General features: G+C 53.7%; 1 protein-coding gene across 1 annotated transcript; it reads left to right on the top strand.

Annotated features, from left to right (window-relative positions):
- The first annotated feature begins 9,784 nt into the window (after positions 1-9,784).
- On the top strand, positions 9,785-14,945 carry LOC308148582 (uncharacterized protein). Its single transcript, XM_080522055.1, has 6 exons — positions 9,785-10,043; positions 10,568-10,670; positions 11,702-11,796; positions 12,485-12,720; positions 12,912-12,991; positions 13,411-14,945. Exons 1-6 carry the CDS (start codon positions 9,869-9,871, stop codon positions 14,645-14,647), a joined length of 1,926 nt encoding a protein of 641 aa, XP_080378181.1. The 5' UTR covers positions 9,785-9,868; the 3' UTR covers positions 14,648-14,945.
- The last annotated feature ends 3,864 nt before the right edge of the window (positions 14,946-18,809 follow it).

Below are 18,809 nucleotides of genomic sequence, written 5' to 3'. Positions count from 1 at the left end.
AATGCAAAAACGATGTTTTCACTTGAAACGTCGTCTAAACATGAGACTTTTAACACTGAATCATGAAAACGACACGTTTTCACTTGAAACGTCGTCTAAATGTGAAACTTTTTGAAAATGTAAACGCGAAAACGGCGCATTTTCACTTAAAACATCATGTAGACGGGAAACTTTATGAAAACTTAAACGCAAAAATGATGTTTTCACTTGAAACGTCTAAACGCGAAACTTTTTTAACACTGAATCATGAAAACGACACATATTCACTTGAAACATTGTCTCAACGTGAATATTTTTGAAAACGTAAATGCGGAAATGGCACGTTTTCCCTTGAAACGTCGTCTAAACGCGAAACTTTTTGAAAACCTAAATGCAAAAACGATGTTTTCACTTGAAACGTCGTCTAAACATGAGACTTTTAACACTGAATCATGAAAACGACACGTTTTCACTTGAAACGTCGTCTAAATGTGAAACTTTTTGAAAATGTAAACGCGAAAGCGGCGCATTTTCACTTAAGACATCATGTAGACGGGAAACTTTATGAAAACTTAAACGCAAAAATGATGTTTTCACTTGAAACGTCGTCTAAACGCGAAACTTTTTTAACACTGAATCATGAAAACGACACATATTCACTTGAAACGTCGCAACAGAAAACTGATTTCACTCAAAATGTTTAAACACAAAACTTGTAAACAAAAGCTGGAAAACGAGGTTTTGGCTGAATCGTCGCCGTGGAAACGGGGCCTCAGGGTCTCGGGCTCGTTTTCGTTTCTCTGTTGACTTTCATGAAAGTTGTTTTGTGGTTTTCTCGACCGCCTCACTTCATCTGTTTGTTTACATTTTGTGCAACTTTATATTTGACTTTATTTCTCCGACGCTAGGCGACCGCTTGTCGCCGCGGCGACCGCTTGTTGCCGTGGCGACGCCCAGCGGCTCGAGGAGTTTCTAGTTTTAGAGAAAAGTGCTGCTACAACTTTGTATTTAATAAATATTTCTAAAAGCGAGACGTGACTGAAGCTGTGAAGCGCCGCGGCCACCAGGGGGCGGGGCTTCCTCTGTTTATCGTCTTTTACACTTTTTATTGGGAAAAATCACACGTTCAGGGTTTTAATGGTTTAAATTCTACTTTTATTTCTACAAACAAACTTTACTTCACTTTTACAGAGAAAAACCAAACAGGTACAGAACAACTGCAGAACCTGGTCCAGAGACCAGACCCTGGTCCTGGTGGGGGGTAGGGGTTCAGACCCAGGTCCTGGTAGGGGGGTAGGGGTTCAGACCCTGGTCCTGGTGGGGGGTAGGGGTTCAGACCCAGGTCCTGGTGGGGGGGGTAGGGGTTCAGACCCAGGTCCTGGAGGGGGGGGTAGGGGTTCAGACCCTGGTCCTGGTGGGGGGTGTGCGTGTGGTTCCGTTACGAAAAACAAACAACAGCGCCGAGTCGTGGCAGCTACGATGCTACATGCTACACGCTAACGAGGTCGTCTTCAAAACGTTGCCTAATAAACGTGAGTTTTGTGGCGTTTCGGTCGTTTTGACGTGAAACGCCAAGACGGCGTTTTGTCTCCTCGACTCTAGAGTCCATCTGTTTGTTTACGTTTTTTAAACAAACGTCAGAGAACTCATGTCGTCTCCTGACACTGCTAGAGCAGGAAGATGCTCTATAATCTGGTGTTAGAGGAGGAAGATGCTCTATAATCTGGTGTTAGAGGAGGAAGATGCTCTATAATCTGGTGTTAGAGGAAGAAGATGCTCTATAATCTGGTGTTGGAGGAAGATGCTCTATAATCTGGTGTTCGAGGAGGAAGATGCTCTATAATCTGGATTAGAGGAGGAAGATGCTCTATAATCTGGATTAGAGGAGGAAGATGCTCTATAATCTGATGTTAGAGGAGGAAGATGCTCTATAATCTGGTGTTAGAGGAGGAAGATGCTCTATAATCTGGATTAGAGGAGGAAGATGCTCTATAATCTGGAATAGAGGAGGAAGATGCTCTATAATCTGGATTAGAGGAGGGAGATGCTCTATAATCTGGATTAGAGGAGGAAGATGCTCTATAATCTGATGTTATAGCAGGAAGATGCTCTATAATCTGGTGTTAGAGGAGGAAGATGCTCTATAATCTGATGTTAGAGCAGGAAGATGCTCTATAATCTGGTGTTAGAGGAGGAAGATGCTCTATAATCTGGTGTTAGAGGAGGGAGATGCTCTATAATCTGGATTAGAGGAGGAAGATGCTCTATAATCTGGTGTTAGAGGAGGGAGATGCTCTATAATCTGGATTAGAGGAGGAAGATGCTCTATAATCTGGTGTTAGAGGAGGAAGATGCTCTATAATCTGGATTATAGGAGGAAGATGCTCTATAATCTGGATTAGAGGAGGAAGATGCTCTATAATCTGGATTAGAGGAGGAAGATGCTCTATAATCTGATATTAGAGGAAGATGCTCTATAATCTGGTGTTAGAGGAGGAAGATGCTCTATAATCTGGTGTTAGAGGAGGAAGATGCTCTATAATCTGGATTAGAGGAGGAAGATGCTCTATAATCTGGATTAGAGGAGGAAGATGCTCTGTAATCTGGATTAGAGGATGATGCGTGGGCAGATTGTGGCCTCCGGTCACGTGGAGGCCTTGTTGCCCCGGCAGCGGGGCAGTTTGCCGGCGCGGTGCAGGAAGAGCAGCGGCAGCACCAGGCTGCTGGGGAAGTTGCACCAGTTGCCCAGCAGCAGCAAGGCGCACTGCTCCGGGCAAGTCAGGGGCAGCACCTTGGCAAGGAAGAAGGCGAGCAGCATCCCCAGGAAGAACAGCAGCAGGGCGGCCGTGATGGCCGTCACCATGCAGAACGCCCTGCGCTTGGATTGGCCGGCCCGCCGCCGGGCCCCGCCCACTTCCCCCGGCCCCGGACGAATCAGAGCGCAGAGCACCGCGAGGCTGCAGGCGGAGACGGCGGCCAGGGTGGCGCCCAGCAGGCAGACGTACGGCACGTAGGCCAGGCGGGGGTAGTACCGGTGGGTCACGCCCATCCAGCCCAGGCTCAGCAGCCAAACGCACCCGACGCTGGCGTTCCTCGCCGTGACTCCGCCCCCCCGCCGCAGCCCCCGGTAGGCGACGGGGTGCAGCACGGCCAGGTAGCGCTCGCTGCAGGTGAGGCAGTGCAGCAGCACCTGGCCGCCGAAGCCGGCGGAGGAAACGTACGTCCCCGTCCGCGTCGCCGCCGGAGAGCCGCTCAGCTGCCCGCACTGCAGGATGGCCACGCCCACCACCGACACCACCTCCATCATGGCCGCCTGGGAGATGAAGACGTCCGACTGGCTCCCCGCCGCCGCGGAGGAGGAGCGCCGCCGCCACCGCCGCCAGCACAGGAGCAGGACGGCAAGGCAGAGAGGCAAGGAGAAGAAGACTTTGGCCAGGATGAAGGAGGAGGACGTGACTCTCCCCACGTCCCGGTCCAGACAGTCCTCCAGGAAGTCACAGGAACGGTTCCCCGACATGCCTCGTTCTGCTGGCGCAGGACAGGAACAAAACCACGGTGATGTGAGACGTTGTCATCGTGTAGACGATCGGACGAAAACGACGGTCACGTTCGATGTTTTCGTTTGGACCATTGGACGAAAACGACGGTAATGCGAGACGTCATCGTTTGGACGATCGGACGAAAACGAGGGTTAGGTGAGATCTTATCGTTTGGACCATTGGACGAAAACGACGGTAATGCGAGACGTCGTCGTCTGGACGATTGTACGAAGATGACAGTTGCGTGAGACATTATCGTTTGGACAATCAGACGAAGACGAGGGTTACGTGGGACGTGGTGGTGGTGTGGACGACGGTGTGGACGATGGTGTGGACGACGGTGTGGACGACGGTGTGGACGGACGGTGTGGACGACGGTGTGGATGACGGTGGGGACGACGGTGTGGACAACGGATGGTGTGGACGACGGTGTGGACGACGGACGGTGGGGACGACGGTGTGGATGACGGTGGGGACGACGGTGTGGACGACGGTGTGGACGGACGGTGTGGACGACGGTGTGGATGACGGTGGGGACGACGGTGTGGACAACGGATGGTGTGGACGACGGTGTGGACGACGGACGGTGGGGACGACGGTGTGGATGACGGTGGGGACGACGGTGTGGACGACGGTGTGGACGGACGGTGTGGACGACGGATGGTGTGGACGACGGTGTGGACGACGGATGGTGTGGACGACGGTGGGGACGACGGTGTGGACGGACGGTGTGGATGACGGATGGTGTGGACGACGGTGTGGACGGACGGTGTGGACGGTGGTGGGGATGACGGAGTGGACGACGGTGTGGACGGACGGTGTGGACGGTGGTGGGGATGACGGTGTGGACGACGGTGTGGACGACGGACGGTGTGGACGGTGGTGGGGATGACGGTGTGGACGACGGATGGTGTGGACGACGGTGTGGACGGACGGTGTGGACGGACGGTGTGGACGGTGGTGGGGACGACGGTGTGGACGGTGGTGGGGACGACGGTGTGGACGGTGGTGGGGACGACGGTGTGGACGACGGTGTGGACGGTGGTGTGGACGACGGTGTGGACGGTGGTGTGGACGACGGTGGGGACGACGGTGTGGACAACGGTGTGGACGACGGTGTGGACGACGGTGTGGACGACGGATGGTGTGGACGACGGTGTGGACGGTGGTGGGGACGGTGGTGTGGACGACGGTGTGGACGGACGGTGTGGACGACGGTGGGGATGACGGTGTGGACGACGGTGGGGACGACGGTGTGGACGGTGGTGTGGACAACGGTGTGGACGACGGGACCCACCTGCTGCTCTTCGTCCTTCGGTTCCCGGCGGTCTGACGGCGGCTGTTCAGGTGCGAAGGTTCCCCGCCGGCAGACGACCGCTGGCTCTTTGCATATCGTCACGTAAACGACGCCTGTTGTTTCAGCTGCGGTTCAACGAGTCAAATGACTGACGCCGGAAACACGACAACCACGTCAACGGAGCGATTTGATTGGTCCTCGCCGCAGCGAGCTTCACTCTTCTTGGGTTAAAACAACAAAAACCCCAGAAACACGTCAACATTTCGTGTTTTTCAGTTCGTTAGAATGAAAAAGTGAGAGACAAACAGATGGAATCAAACATTCCGTCTCCTGGAAATCTTCTGAAAAGGACGTCCGTTTCCATGCCAACGCTGAAAATGCTGCTTTTTGCCCGCTGGGCCACTAGTTGTTGTTTCCCTGGACAGAGCATGAGCAGAACAACTCGTTACTATGGCAACGAGAAGCAGGAGAGGAACGGGGGGAAACACAACCGTCTGGAAATGGTCCGACTCGGTAACCATGGAAACAAGAGAAAACACAACTTTGTACGGGCCGAAACTCGGATTTAGCCTTCAGGAGACTTGGACGTACGTTGGCGCCTATTAGCATTGGACAGCAAGCGTTACTGTCCGTCAGTCAGTCAGTCTGTCAGTCTGTCAGTCCGTCAGTCCGTCAGTCCGTCAGTCCGTCCGTCTGTCCGTCTGTCCGTCTGTCAGTCTGTCAGTCAGTCCATCCATCAGTCCGTCCGTCAGTCTGTCAGTCTGTCAGTCTGTCAGTCTGTCAGTCCGTCCGTCCGTCAGTCTGTCAGTCAGTCCGTCAGACAGTCAGTCAGTCAGTCTGTCCGTCCATCAGTCCGTCAGTCAGTCAGTCCATCCATCAGTCCATCAGTCTGTCCATCAGTCCGTCAGTCTGTCCATCCATCAGTCCGTCAGTCAGTCAGTCAGTCTGTCCGTCAGTCAGCAAGGCGTTACTGTCCGTCAGTCCGTCCGTCCGTCAGTCAGCGCGGCGCCTGCAGCGCGGTAGCTCTGCGGCGCGGTACAGGAAGTGCAGCAGCAGCATCAGGGCGCCCAGCAGGTTGAGCCAGCTGGTCGCCGACCTCAACAAGCAGTGAGTCTGCAGACTGAGCTCGGCCGAGTTCCACACGCTGGTCACCAGGTCGACTCCGAACTTCACCGACAACCCCGCGGTGATGACGGTGACGGTGCGGAAGGCCCGCCACTTCACCCGGTCCCCCCGCAGGCTGGGCCCGCCCCCGTCGCTGGGCCGCGGGCGAATCAGAACGCAGAGGATGGAATGGCTGCAGAAAGTCACGAAGACCAGCGCCGCCGCCACCTGTCCGGCCAGGATCAGGCTGTACCGCGGCTGCTTCTGGATCAGCCACGCCACGCCCATCCCGCCCACGCTCAGCAGCCAGACGCACGCCGCGCCGACGCCGCGGAACGTCCGTCCGCGCTTCAGCCTGACGTACAGCAGCGGGCGGACGACGGCCAGGTAGCGCTCCGCCGAGATCAGGACGGGGAACGCCATCTCCGCGTACCAGGGGAAGCGGTTGATCAGAGAGTTGACGAAAATGGTGTAGGGCAGGCGGTGGAGGGAGCCGTACAGCCCCACCGCCGACCCGGACGCGCCAATCAGCTCCATGGCGGCCATGTTGTAGAAGTAGAAGTCGGAGTGGCCGGCGGGACGCCGGCGCCTCCTGCGCCGGAGTCCCAGGACGAGGACGGTGGCGGAGAGCGGGAGGAGCAGCAGGAGGTTGGTGACGTTGAAGACGGTGGTGCTGGAGGAGAGGCACAGGTCCTCGGTGAACCACGAGCCGGCGGAGGGCGGGGGAGGGGCGGGGTCACTAGCCGAGGTGGTGGACACCATTTCCAAACTCATCGGTAGTGACGACAGACAAGAGTTCTGGAAAGAACAGGAACAACATCAGAACCAGAGGAACAGGACCAGAACCAGTTAAGAGGTAGGGGTTCAGACCCTGGTTCTGGTAAGAGGTAGGGGTTCAGACCCTGGCTCTGGTGGGGGGTAGGGGTCCAGACCCTGGTTCTGGTAAGAGGTAGGGGTTCAGACCCTGGTTCTGGTAGTGGGTAGGGGTTCAGACCCTGGCTCTGGTGGTGGGTAGGGGTCCAGACCCTGGTTCTGGTAAGAGGTAGGGGTTCAGACCCTGGTTCTGGTAAGGGGTAGGGGTTCAGACCCTGGTTCTGGTGGTGGGTAGGGGTCCAGACCCTGGTTCTGGTAAGAGGTAGGGGTCCAGACCCTGGTTCTGGTAAGAGGTAGGGGTTCAGACCCTGGTTCTGGTGGTGAGTAGGGGTCCAGACCCTGGTTCTGGTAAGAGGTAGGGGTCCAGACCCTGGTTCTGGTAAGGGGTAGCCTAAACTCTTGCTCCAGATCGAGAACTCACCTCAGGGACTCTTCAGCTCGGTCGGAGTCGTTTGTCCAGGAGGATTTGTTTGTTCGACGTATGGCTGCGGCGCCACTTTGCATCGTTTCCACGACGAGGAACAAACACCGCCGGGGTCGGCCCCCTGCGGTTCCCGCTGCATGGAAATCAGCAGCAGCGGGCGGCCGTCCAGATGTTTCCCATCATGCAGCAGCAGGAGGCGCCGTTACGTCTTTTACCGTATTCTCTGGACCAGCAGGTCTTCAGGTCCACTCTGGACAAAATCTTCTTCCTTCTACCGTCGTTCGTTCCACGATGGGAACTTCTGAGTCCACACGGAAAATACTCACCCCGATGAAGTACTCCAGTGTTTTTCTACCTTTCTCAACCAAGACACACTTTTTTCTTTGTAAAACATCTGGAGTCACACCTCCACCTGAAAATATTGAAATGTTCAACTCTGTAGCCTCTATTAACAATATAAAGTCTTTCTCATCAAAGTTTTATCAACAGGAATCCAGTAAATCCAGGAAAAATTACTTTTTTAAATGGTGCCTCCAGAGTTTTCCCAAGAAAAAAGTGTTTTGGCTCAAAAAAGGCTGAAAAACACAGATTTACAGTATTTCCTTTCGTGTGGAAACATCGCCCCCTCTGGTGGAATCGTAAACTGCACCTCATCAAGATGTAGAGGAATGTAATTCCAGCAGTGACCACTAGATGTCACTGTGTGAAACAGAAAGCAGTTTTAACACTTTAGACCAGTGTTTTTCAACCTTTATGAGTCAAGACACACTTTTGTCTTTGTAAAACTCTGGAGTCACGCCTCCACCTGAAAATGTTAAAAAGTTAAACTCTGCAGCCTCTATTAACAATATAAAGTCTTTCTCATCAAAGTTTTATCAACAGGAATCCAGTAAATCCAGAAACAAGGACTTTTTTTAATAGTGCCTCCCTCAGTGTGAAACCTGGACCTGATGGATGAAGAGCTGAGATCCTGGTTTTCAAAAACTTCTCCATCACTGTCACTGACACAGTACTTTGATACAAGATGGTAGCAGGAGGTGGAGATGAACCACACTGACGTCTGTCACTTTACATTTCACCGGCAAAGTTCTGTGCTGCCCTCTAGTGGTGAAGAGTATTTATACTTGATTACTCTGCAACACACTGTCCTCTAGTGGTGAAGAGTATTTATACATGATTACTCTGCAACACACTGCTCTCTAGTGGTGAAGAGTATTTATACATGATTACTCTGCAACACACTGTCCTCTAGTGGTGAAGAGTATTTATACAGGATTACTCTGCAACACACTGCCCTCTAGTGGTGAAGAGTATTTATACAGGATTACTCTGCAACACACTGTCCTCTAGTGGTGAAGAGTATTTATACATGATTACTCTGCAACACACTGCCCTCTAGTGGTGAAGAGTATTTATACAGGATTACTCTGCTACACACTGCCCTCTAGTGGTGAAGAGTATTTATACATGATTACTCTGCAACACACTGCCCTCTAGTGGTGAAGAGTATTTATACATGATTACTCTGCAACACACTGTCCTCTAGTGGTGAAGAGTATTTATACATGATTACTCTGCAACACACTGCCCTCTAGTGGTGAAGAGTATTTATACATGATTACTCTGCAACACACTGCCCTCTAGTGGTGAAGAGTATTTATACATGATTACTCTGCAACACACTGCCCTCTAGTGGTGAAGAGTATTTATACATGATTACTCTGCAACACACTGCCCTCTAGTGGTGAAGAGTATTTATACAGGATTACTCTGCAACACACTGTCCTCTAGTGGTGAAGAGTATTTATACATCATTACTCTGCAACACACTGCCCTCTAGTGGTGAAGAGTATTTATACAGGATTACTCTGCTACACACTGTCGCTGTGAGAACAAAGGTTGTTATAGAAAATAATGTGAAATGTGATAATTTCCCGGGGCTCAGTGGTTGAAGAACACTGCAGTACACAGGCCAAAACACTGGGGAATCAACAAATCCACCATCAGCTCCTCCTGCAGCGCCACCTGCAGGAGGTCGTCGGCCATGTTGGTGTTCAGTGATATTATCTGTATTATTGTTGTTATATTATTACTACCATTAATAGTAGTACTATACACGAGTATTATACACATTACACATTGTTATTATGTGTATTATTGTTATTATTATTATATAATACCTACTTCTAATGGCTCTGCCACGGCACCTTACTATTTATTCATCTGGCTTTGATCTCGTCTTATTTCTACGTGCCCAAGTTCCCTTCTGTGTTTTACTTTATGTCTTAGACCCAGATATTTTACTTTTATTTCTATTGTATTTTATAATATTTATATGTACCAGATTGCTGCAACAAAACACTTTCCCTTCGGGGAAGAATAAAGTAATTATCTATCTATCTATCTATCTATCATCTATCTATCTATCATCGATCTAAATGTAGTATTAATTTTACGTACAATTCATTTTACGTGAGGAAACGTGTTTTATTTCGTCACACGGAACCTTTTCACTCCGTCCACGTTTCCAGTCGGACTTGTGTTCCGGCGTCCCCCCCCCCCCAGCGCTCCGGCCGAGTCGTAAACAAAGCCGAGCGGCCTTCGGGTTTCATCGGAGCCGCTCGGGTTCAGTCGGAGCCTCGCGGGGAGACGATGAGGCGCGACGCGGCGTCCGGAGCCGCGGAGCTGCGGAGGTTCGTGGCCGACACGCTGGCCGCCGCCTCCCGGGAGATCCTGGCGGCCGTCGACAGCCTGGTGGCCGAGCTGGAGCAGGAGGCGGCGGGCGTCAGGCGCCAGGTCGCCCGGCAGCTGGAGGTCCGCTCCTCCGGTGAGTCGAGCGCGGCGCGGCGCGGCGCGGCGCGCGTTCACGAGCCCCGTTAGCGGTGACGCGCAAGTGACCGTTTACACGACAAAACGACGAAACGCACGCACGCACGAATACGGGTTTTAACGCGCACGCCATCGCTTCCCTTCGCCCTTCAGTTCGGCTGCAGCAGAATCAATCAACACGTCGTACTTTGGGCTTTAATCGTGCGCACGCGCTGCAGACTCGCCTCGCTGTTTAAAGGTCCCGCGTGTCTTCAAACTCAATTATTCACTCAAACGTGCAAAATAATCGCCATCTGTTTGAGCCGAATTCTTAAACACTCACGTGCGTTTCATTGCACGTGAAAGATTCACGTTGACATCGGGACGAATCTCAGTTTGAGAGTGAAAACGAGGAATGTGTGGGTTTTGTTAACGGAGTTTTGTATTTGTGCTTTTAATAGAATAAATGTTGACCAACACATCTGGAGAGCAGGACGAAGCTCGTGTCAGCCAGTGAAACGCAGGACAATTGTGTTTTTCCAGGTGCAAAGTGCAGGAGGAGCTCCAGTCCTGCTGAGCAGGAGAACCAGGAGAACCCGGAGAACCAGGAGAACCAGGAGAACCCGGGCCGGACCTCTCCATCCAGGTCTGTTTGTACTCTGATTACTCTCGATTAGACACTTGGACATTTTTGTCCAAATGGTTTAAAGGCTTTGATCTGGGTGTGACTGAATAAAACGTTCTGAAATCAAAACTATGACGTCATTTGTTGAAATCAGACAAACCAGAGTTCTGCTGTTTTCAAGGAGCAATTATGGATAATTAGTAATAATAGAAAACTGTGATCTGAGCTTATTGTAGTCTTTGCACAGCAATATATATATATATATATATATATCAATTTAAGGGAATACTGAAGTGTTAGTTAAAATGAATATTTTGCACTTAATTATGTCATTTTATAGAATGTCTAATAATTAATTAGTAATCATTCTTTTTCTACAATAACATGATAACAGCAATGTTTAATTCAGAATCCCCTTAAATATTCGAGAAGTGTAGGCCGTCTCGCAGGGAGATATATATATATATATATATATATATATATATATATATATATATATATATATATATGGAATATTGTGGTTCCTACCTTTTCATTCTAGAATGGTTTTCTAAATTATGTTGCATTATAAGCAAGATTCATCAAAATGTTGAACGGAAATCCCATGAAAGCGTTTAGCTAGCGGAGGTTCTGTACGTTTGTTCGTCATGTTCACTTCCTGTCGGGATGAAAACTCCAGAGAAGGAAGTTTGTTCACATAAAACGTAACTCCAGGTTGCACTTTGAGCACATTCAGTATGTTGAACGTCAAACTCTCCTCTATTTTCGAAAATCCCAAACTTTGGAAGTCGGCGGCGTATTTTCGTAAAGTAAACCACCGGGAGATTCGGTATCGAGTGGCGAATCCAAAATGGCGGAGCTATCCGCCGCCGCCGCATTTCCGTGGACCGAATCGGGCGCAGCTTTAAAAAAATGTAGTTTTTACTTTTAAAAACCCGAATCACGTGAATGAGGAGAGACGGACCGCTGTAGTACCTGGTTGGTCCACCGGGGGGCGGCGGTGAGTCACTGATCTCTACACCGTCACTGTTCTCTCAACGCTCCTCCGTCAGGCGGCGGCGCGACGGGAGAACCGGGAAGAAGAACCACATCCTGCTCCGGGTCCGGATCCTGGACGGCCCCCGGACCGCCGTGCTCTCACACAGCGGTGGGTGGAGGCGGGTGGAGGTGGGTGGAGGCGGGTGGAGGGGTGGTGGAGGTGGGTGGAGGTGGGTGGAGGTGTGGTGGAGGTGGGTGGAGGTGTGGTGGAAGTGGGTAGAGGTGTGGTGGAGGTGAGGTGGAGGCATGGCGGAGGTGGGTGGAGGCGGGTGGAGGCCAGTTGAGGTCTGGCGGAGGTGTGGTGGAGGTGTGGTGGAGGCGGGTGGTGGTGGTGGAGGCGTGGCGGAGGCGTGGTGGAGGCGGGTGGAGGCGTGGCGGAGGCGGGTGGAGGCAAGTTGAGGTGTGGTGGAGGCGTGGTGGAGGCGGGTGGAGGCGTGGCCTCAGGCTGACGTGTGGCGGGTGGAGGCGTGGCCTCAGGCTGACGTGTGGCGGGTGGAGGCGTGGCCTCAGGCTGACGTGTGGCGGGTGGAGGCGTGGCCTCAGGCTGACGTGTGGCGGGTGGAGGCGGGTGGAGGCGTGGCCTCAGGCTGACGTGTGGCGGGTGGAGGCGTGGCCTCAGGCTGACGTGTGGCGGGTGGAGGCGGGTGGAGGCGTGGCCTCAGGCTGACGTGTGGCGGGTGGAGGCGTGGCCTCAGGCTGACGTGTGGCGGGTGGAGGCGTGGCCTCAGGCTGACGTGTGGCGGGTGGAGGCGGGTGGAGGCGTGGCCTCAGGCTGACGTGTGACGGTTCTCCCTCAGACCTGAGGAGGAACCGGGTCCAGGAGCTCCGCTGCCGCCCCGGCCTGCAGGAGGCCGACTTCGCCCTCCTGCTGAGGACTCGCTTCCCCCAGCTGGCGAGGGGCGGAGCCTTCGACCTGCTGACCTCAGACCGCCGCCGGAGGCTGCGGCCGCTGGAGCCGCGGCGCCTGACGCCAGAGGAGATCCAGCGGAGCTCCAGGAGGCGGAGCTCCACCGTCCACATCCGGCTGAAGGAGGTGAGGTTGGCTCCACCCGCGTCCACCCGCCTCCACTCCACCTCAACTCGCCTGCACCCCACTTCAACTCACCTCCACCCACCTCCACCCACCTCAACTCGCCCCTGCCCCACCTCTGTTCCGCCTCCACCTCCTCCTTCTGGCAAGGCGAAGGTTTCCTTGCTCTTATTGACGGGACGTTCTTCTTCCAGCAGGAACCGGAGGAACCTGCAGGCGTCCAGAATCGACCAATCAGCAGCTCCGCCAGCGAAGAACCCGGCAGAACCAGCAGGTACGTCGAGAACCGTCCTGGAGACACGGTGCCGGTTGGACCATCAGGGTGTTTTTAGTAATAATAAGAACTTTATTTACTATATATTGTGCTAGCAGGCTAACGTGCTAGCATGCTAACGTGCTAGCAGGCTAACGTGCTAGCAGGCTAACGTGCTAGCAAGCTAATGTGCTAGTCAGCTAACATGCTAGCAGGCTATTGTGCTAGCAAGCTAGCATGCTAGCAAGCTAGTGTGCTAGCAGGCTAATGTGCTAGCAGGCTAACGTGCTAGCAGGCTAATGTGCTAGCAGGCTAACAGCCAGTCAGAGGCGACGGTCTGGTTCTGACCCAGAAGCCGTCATCACCCCGGTCCAGTCCTTCAGGTTCTCAGCCTCTTTTGGTTCCGGTTCTTTGAGTCTCTTTGCTTCTGGTTTCCACAGTCCGTCCGTCCCCGAGGTCCACGGTCCGTCTGTCCCCGAGGTCCACGGTCCGTCTGTCCCCGAGGTCCACGGTCCGTCCGTCCCCGAGGTCCACGGTCCGGGAGCCGCTGGCGCTACCTGGAACTCGTCTGGAACCGAAATGGAACGAAGTGACGGCGAGGAGACGTCTGAACCGGAGAACGACGGAACCGACGGCGAGAACTGGAAACCGGAACGGACCGAAGGCCGACTGACGGGTGTGAAGCAGGGACCTGCTGGTTCTGCTGGTTCTCCTGGTTCTCCTGGTCCTGGTTCTGCTGGAGTCGGTGGCATCAAGCTGGAACGTGGCGTCCGCGACGTTCCCTGCGAAGTCCGCCGGTCGGTTCTCGGCCCGGAGGCGGCGCTAGCGGAGGACGTGCTGCGTCGCAACGCCGGAGGACCGGAGGACGTCTGCGGCGAAGCGCCGGAGTCGGCGGGGCTGCGGGCGGAGCACCTGCAGGACCCGCACCGCCCCCTCCCCCTCCCCCTCCCCCTCCCCCTCCCCCTCCCCCTCCCCCTCCCCCCGGAGCGCCACCGCTGCGCCGTGTGCCGCCAGGAGTTCCCGCTGAGGGAGCAGCTGAAGACCCACCGCCGCTCCCACGGCGGCGGCAAGGCGCACCCTTGCGGCGTGTGCGGCAAGTCGCTGAGCGACTACCGCTCGCTGTCGCGCCACATGACGGTGCACTCCGAGGAGCGGCCGCACGCCTGCGCGCTCTGCGGCAAGCGCTTCAAGCTAGTGGGGACGCTGCGGCAGCACGAGAAGATCCACACGGAGCGCCAGCGCTCCTTCCTCTGCGACGTCTGCTGCAAGATGTTCCTGACCGCGCAGCAGCTGCGCGACCACATGGCGACGCACGCCGCCGGCGGCGGCCGGCGCCACCGCTGCGCGCAGTGCGGCCGCGGCTTCGCCAAGAAGGGCGCGCTGACGCTGCACCAGCGCGTGCACAGCGGCGACGCGCCGTACCGCTGCCCGCACTGCGGCTGGGCCTTCCGCTGGAGGAGCAACCTGGCGGAGCACCTGCGCGTCCACTCCGGCGCCAAGCCCTACGTCTGCGCCGTCTGCGGCAAGGCGTGCGCCCGCAAGGTCTACCTGACCGTGCACATGAGGACGCACAGCGGCGAGCGGCCGTACCGCTGCGCCGTCTGCCACAAGGTGTTCACCCAGAGCCACTGCCTGAAGACGCACATGAGGCGCCACCAGGGGGCGGCGGCTACCTGACGCTACGCTAACGAGTTCAACCCTCCAGACGGCGGCGGCTACCTGACGCTACGCTAACGTGTTCAACCCTCCAGACGGCGGCGGCTACCTGACGCTACGCTAACGAGTTCAACCCTCCAGACGGCGGCGGCTACCTGACGCTACGCTAACGAGTTCAACCCTCCAGACGGCGGCGGCTACCTGACGCTACGCTAACGAGTTCAACCCTCCAGACGGCGGCGGCTACCTGACGCTACGCTAACGAGTTCATCCCTCCAGACGGTGGCGAGAACCTGGTTCATAATCTAGAACCTGGTTCATGTTCTAGAACCTGGTTTAAGTTCGACGGTTCAACAATAAAACGTTCACTAAACTAAACTAAACGTAGAACCGAGTTCCTCCTTTCTTATCATGAAATTCTGTCTGTGGAGCCGTGAAACATGGACGTACCGATACTGAGTACCGATACCAGTACTGACCTTTACTTACTTTATACCGAGTACCGATTCCAATATTGACCTTAAGTTACTTTATACCGAGTACCGATACCAGTACTAGCCAGTAGATGCTTGCAGATACTGAGTACCGATACCAGTACTAGCCAGTAGATACTTGCAGATACTGAGTACCGATACCAGTACTAGCCAGTAGATACTTGCAGATACTGAGTACCGATACCAGTACTAACCAGTAGTTACATGCAGATACTGAGTACCGATACCAGTACTAACCAGTAGTTACATGCAGATACTGAGTACCGATACCAGTACAAGTTGGTTCGTCCACTGAGTGCAGAAGATGAATCACTTTTAAAAAGGAGTTGTTTTTTTCAAACTGGTGTGTTTTCCCGTTTCCATGGAGACGCAGTGGAGGCTCCTCCCCCCCTCCCTCTACACATGACAACGTTTTCAAACTGTTGCTTCGAGATTCAAGAAACTTTATTGATCCCGTCGTGGCGACGTACAAGCAAGGCAACGAGCGACGCCTCAACACCACAAACACCACAACCACCCGTCTCCAGGACTCCTATTGAAGCTGGGTTGTCATGGTAACGGACTGAGGTGCCGGGGCGTGGCCTGGACGGCGGCGGCAGGCCGGCAGACGCCCCGCCCGGTGCAGGAACATGAGCGGCGCCAGAACCTCGCTGGGCACGTTGAGGAACATCCCGCAGATCTGCACGGCGCACCTCATGGCGCGCGGCGCCGGCCACCAGCGCAGCGCCGCCACCGGCACCAGCAGGCCCAGCACCGACAGGCACAGCGCGCCCACCACCGCCGCGATGACCCGCAGCGCCCTGCGCCTGGAGCGGTCGCCCCGCCCCCTTCCCCCGGCCCCGCCCCCTTCCCCCGGCCGCGGCCCCACCAGCACCCAGAGGACGGAGGCGCCGCAGAAGCCGGCGGCGGCCAGCGAGCCGCCCAGGACGGCGACCTGCAGCAGGACGGGCAGCAGGGTGTCGTCCAGCAGGGCGCTGCACGTCGACAGGAGGCAGAGCGCCCAGACGCCGCCGGCGCCGGCGTTCCTGATGCGGACGCCGCGGGCGTTCCTCAGCCCCCGGTAGGCCACGGGGTGCACCGCGGCCAGGTAGCACTCCGCGCAGGCTAGCGCGTGGAAGAAGATCTGGCCGTAGAAAACCACGGCGGTCAGGTAGCGCCCCGCCAGCGACAGGCCGCGGTGGCGGGCGGCGTAGCCGCCGTAGTACAGCGCCATGCCCAGGGCGGAGACGAGCTCCTGGGCCGCCAGGTGGAGGGCGAAGACATCGGAGTGGCTGCCGGAGGCTGGGGGGCGCCGCCGCCGCCGCCGCCGCCACGCCAGGAAGACGATGTAGACGTAGAGCGGGAGGAGGAGGAGTCTGCTGGCGTTCAACGCGCTGAACGCCACGTTGCAGTGGGACGCGTAGCCGTGGGGGTGGGCGGCGGCCAGGGAGGAGTTGGAGGAGTTGAGTGACATCACAGGGGGAGGAGTCCTGAGGAGGAGCGTCGGTCAGTTACTCACCAGCAGAGCGGCGACACAACAATCAACCGCTAATGGTTAGCCACTAATGGTTAGCTTCAAGTGCTTATCCACTAGTGGGTAGCCGCTAGTGGTTAGCCGCTAATGGTTAGCTTCAAGTGCTTAGCCACTAGTGGTTAGCCATTTGTGGTTAGCCACTAGTGGTTAGCCACTAGTGGTTAGCCACAAGTGATTAGCCACTAGTGGTTAGCCACAAGTGGCTAGCCGCTAGTAGTTAGCCACTAAAGGTGAGCGTCAAGTGCTTAGCCGCTAGTGGTTAGCCACTAGTGGCTAGCCACTAATGGTGAGCGTCAAGTGCTTAGCCGCTAGTGGTTAGCCACTAGTGGCTAGCCACAAGGGGTTAGCTGCTAGTGGTTAGCCACTAATACTTAGCTTCAAGTGCTTAGCCACTAGTCGTTAGCCGCTAGTGCTTAGCCACTAAAAGCTAAGCTGCATTTCCTCCGTTTCCACAAGGACATTTTCAAAAGCATGTTTCCTTTGTTTCCACGGAGGCGGGAACTTTTTTCACGGCAAGAGAGTAATTTCGTAAAGTTGCATTTCATTTGTTGCCGTGGAAACTGAGCCAGAGCATTTCCGAAAAGTTTTCTCTCCTGTTTCCACGGAGACAGAGTCACAGAGGTTTTCACAAAGTTGTTTCCCTTCTGGCTCCCGGTTGCCATGGAGACAGAATCAGAACAAAATGACAGAAACGCTCAAGACGGGATTTTGTTTGAAAAGTTGTCATGTTAAAAAGTTTTGGACGATTTTATCGGAGCTCGTTCACATCAAAACAAACCAAGTTGCACTTTTTGAAACTTCCCTTCAGCTTGGACATGAAAACAAACCAGTAGATACTAGAACCCTTCGCCGTCTTGAGAGGAAGAACCAATGAAGTTCCTTATTGATCATTTAGTAACAAAAGCAGATTATAAAACCTTCAAAACGAGTTCCCAACATCAAAACCAGGATTCAATCTGCTCGGTACCTCGGTAGCATCCTGTCGTCTCCGATCCGTCGTCTCCCGGAGAACCGGAGAACTGAGATCCTCCGTCAAGTCTCAGTAAACAAATAGTTCGTCTGCCGACGGAGCCGCGGCTCCGATTTCAAGATTTGAATGAAACTGTGATAATCTGTCTGCAGAACAACCGGCGGAGAACGTTAGCGGCTCCCACAAGCTCTCTGGTTCCCCTGTTTCCTCTGGCTCCTCTGGTTCCCCTGGTTCCTCTGGCTCCTCTGGTTCCTCTGGTTCCTTTGGTTCCTCTGGCTCTTCTGGTTCCTCTGGTTCCTCTGGTTCCTTTGGTTCCTCTGGCTCCTCTGGTTCCTCTGGCCCCTCTTGTTCCTTTGGTTCTGGAACCGGTTCTAGAACGGGGTTCAAGAAAACAATGTGTCTGAGTTCTAGTGTAGTTCCTACATTTCTAGAGTCAGGTACTCCTACAATGTTGTCAGAGTTCCTGAATCTATCACAGTTCTAGAATGTTGTCAGAGTTCTAGAATCTAACAGAGTTCTAGAATCTATCACAGTTCTAGAATGTTGTCAGAGTTCTAGAATCTATCACAGTTCTAGAATGTTGTCAGAGTTCTAGAATCTATCAAAGTTCTAGAATGTTGACAGAGTTCTAGAATCTATCATTGTTCTAGAATGTTGTCAGAGTTCTAGAATCTATCAGAGTTCTAGATTGTGTCAGAGTTCTAGAATGTTGTCAGAGTTCTAGAATGTAGTCAGAGTTCTAGAATCTATCACAGTTCTAGAATGTTGTCAGAGTTCTAGAATGTAGTCAGAGTTCTAGAATCTATCACGGTTCTAGAATGTTGACAGAGTTCTAGAATCATCACAGTTCTAGAATGTTGACAGAGTTCTAGAATCATCACAGTTCTAGAATGTTGACAGAGTTCTAGAATCTATCATTGTTCTAGAATGTTGTCAGAGTTCTAGAATCTATCAGAGTTCTAGATTGTGTCAGAGTTCTAGAATGTTGTCAGAGTTCTAGAATATATCATAGTTCTAGAATGTTGTCAGAGTTCTAGAATGTAGTCAGAGTTCTAGAATCTATCACAGTTCTAGAATGTTGTCAGAGTTCTAGAATCTATCAGAGTTCTAGATTGTGTCAGAGTTCTAGAATGTTGTCAGAGTTCTAGAATTTTGTCAGAGTTCTAGAATGTATCATAGTTCTAGAATGTTGTCAGAGTTCTAGAA

This window comes from Blennius ocellaris (genome assembly GCF_963422515.1).
Source record: "Blennius ocellaris genome assembly, contig: SCAFFOLD_97, whole genome shotgun sequence".
NCBI lineage: Eukaryota > Metazoa > Chordata > Actinopteri > Blenniiformes > Blenniidae > Blennius > Blennius ocellaris.
The sequence above is the reverse complement of the archived record's forward strand: the minus strand, read 5'-3'. Positions and strand labels throughout refer to the sequence as shown.

Coding starts and splice junctions, on each gene's coding strand:
- LOC308148582 (XM_080522055.1), top strand. CDS start 9,869: ATGAGGCGCGACGCGGCGTCCGGAGCCGCGGAGCTGCGGAGGTTCGTG. Junction 10,671..11,701: donor GGCCGGACCTCTCCATCCAG/GTCTGTTTGTAC, acceptor CTCCTCCGTCAG/GCGGCGGCGCGACGGGAGAA. Junction 11,797..12,484: donor CGCCGTGCTCTCACACAGCG/GTGGGTGGAGGC, acceptor GTTCTCCCTCAG/ACCTGAGGAGGAACCGGGTC.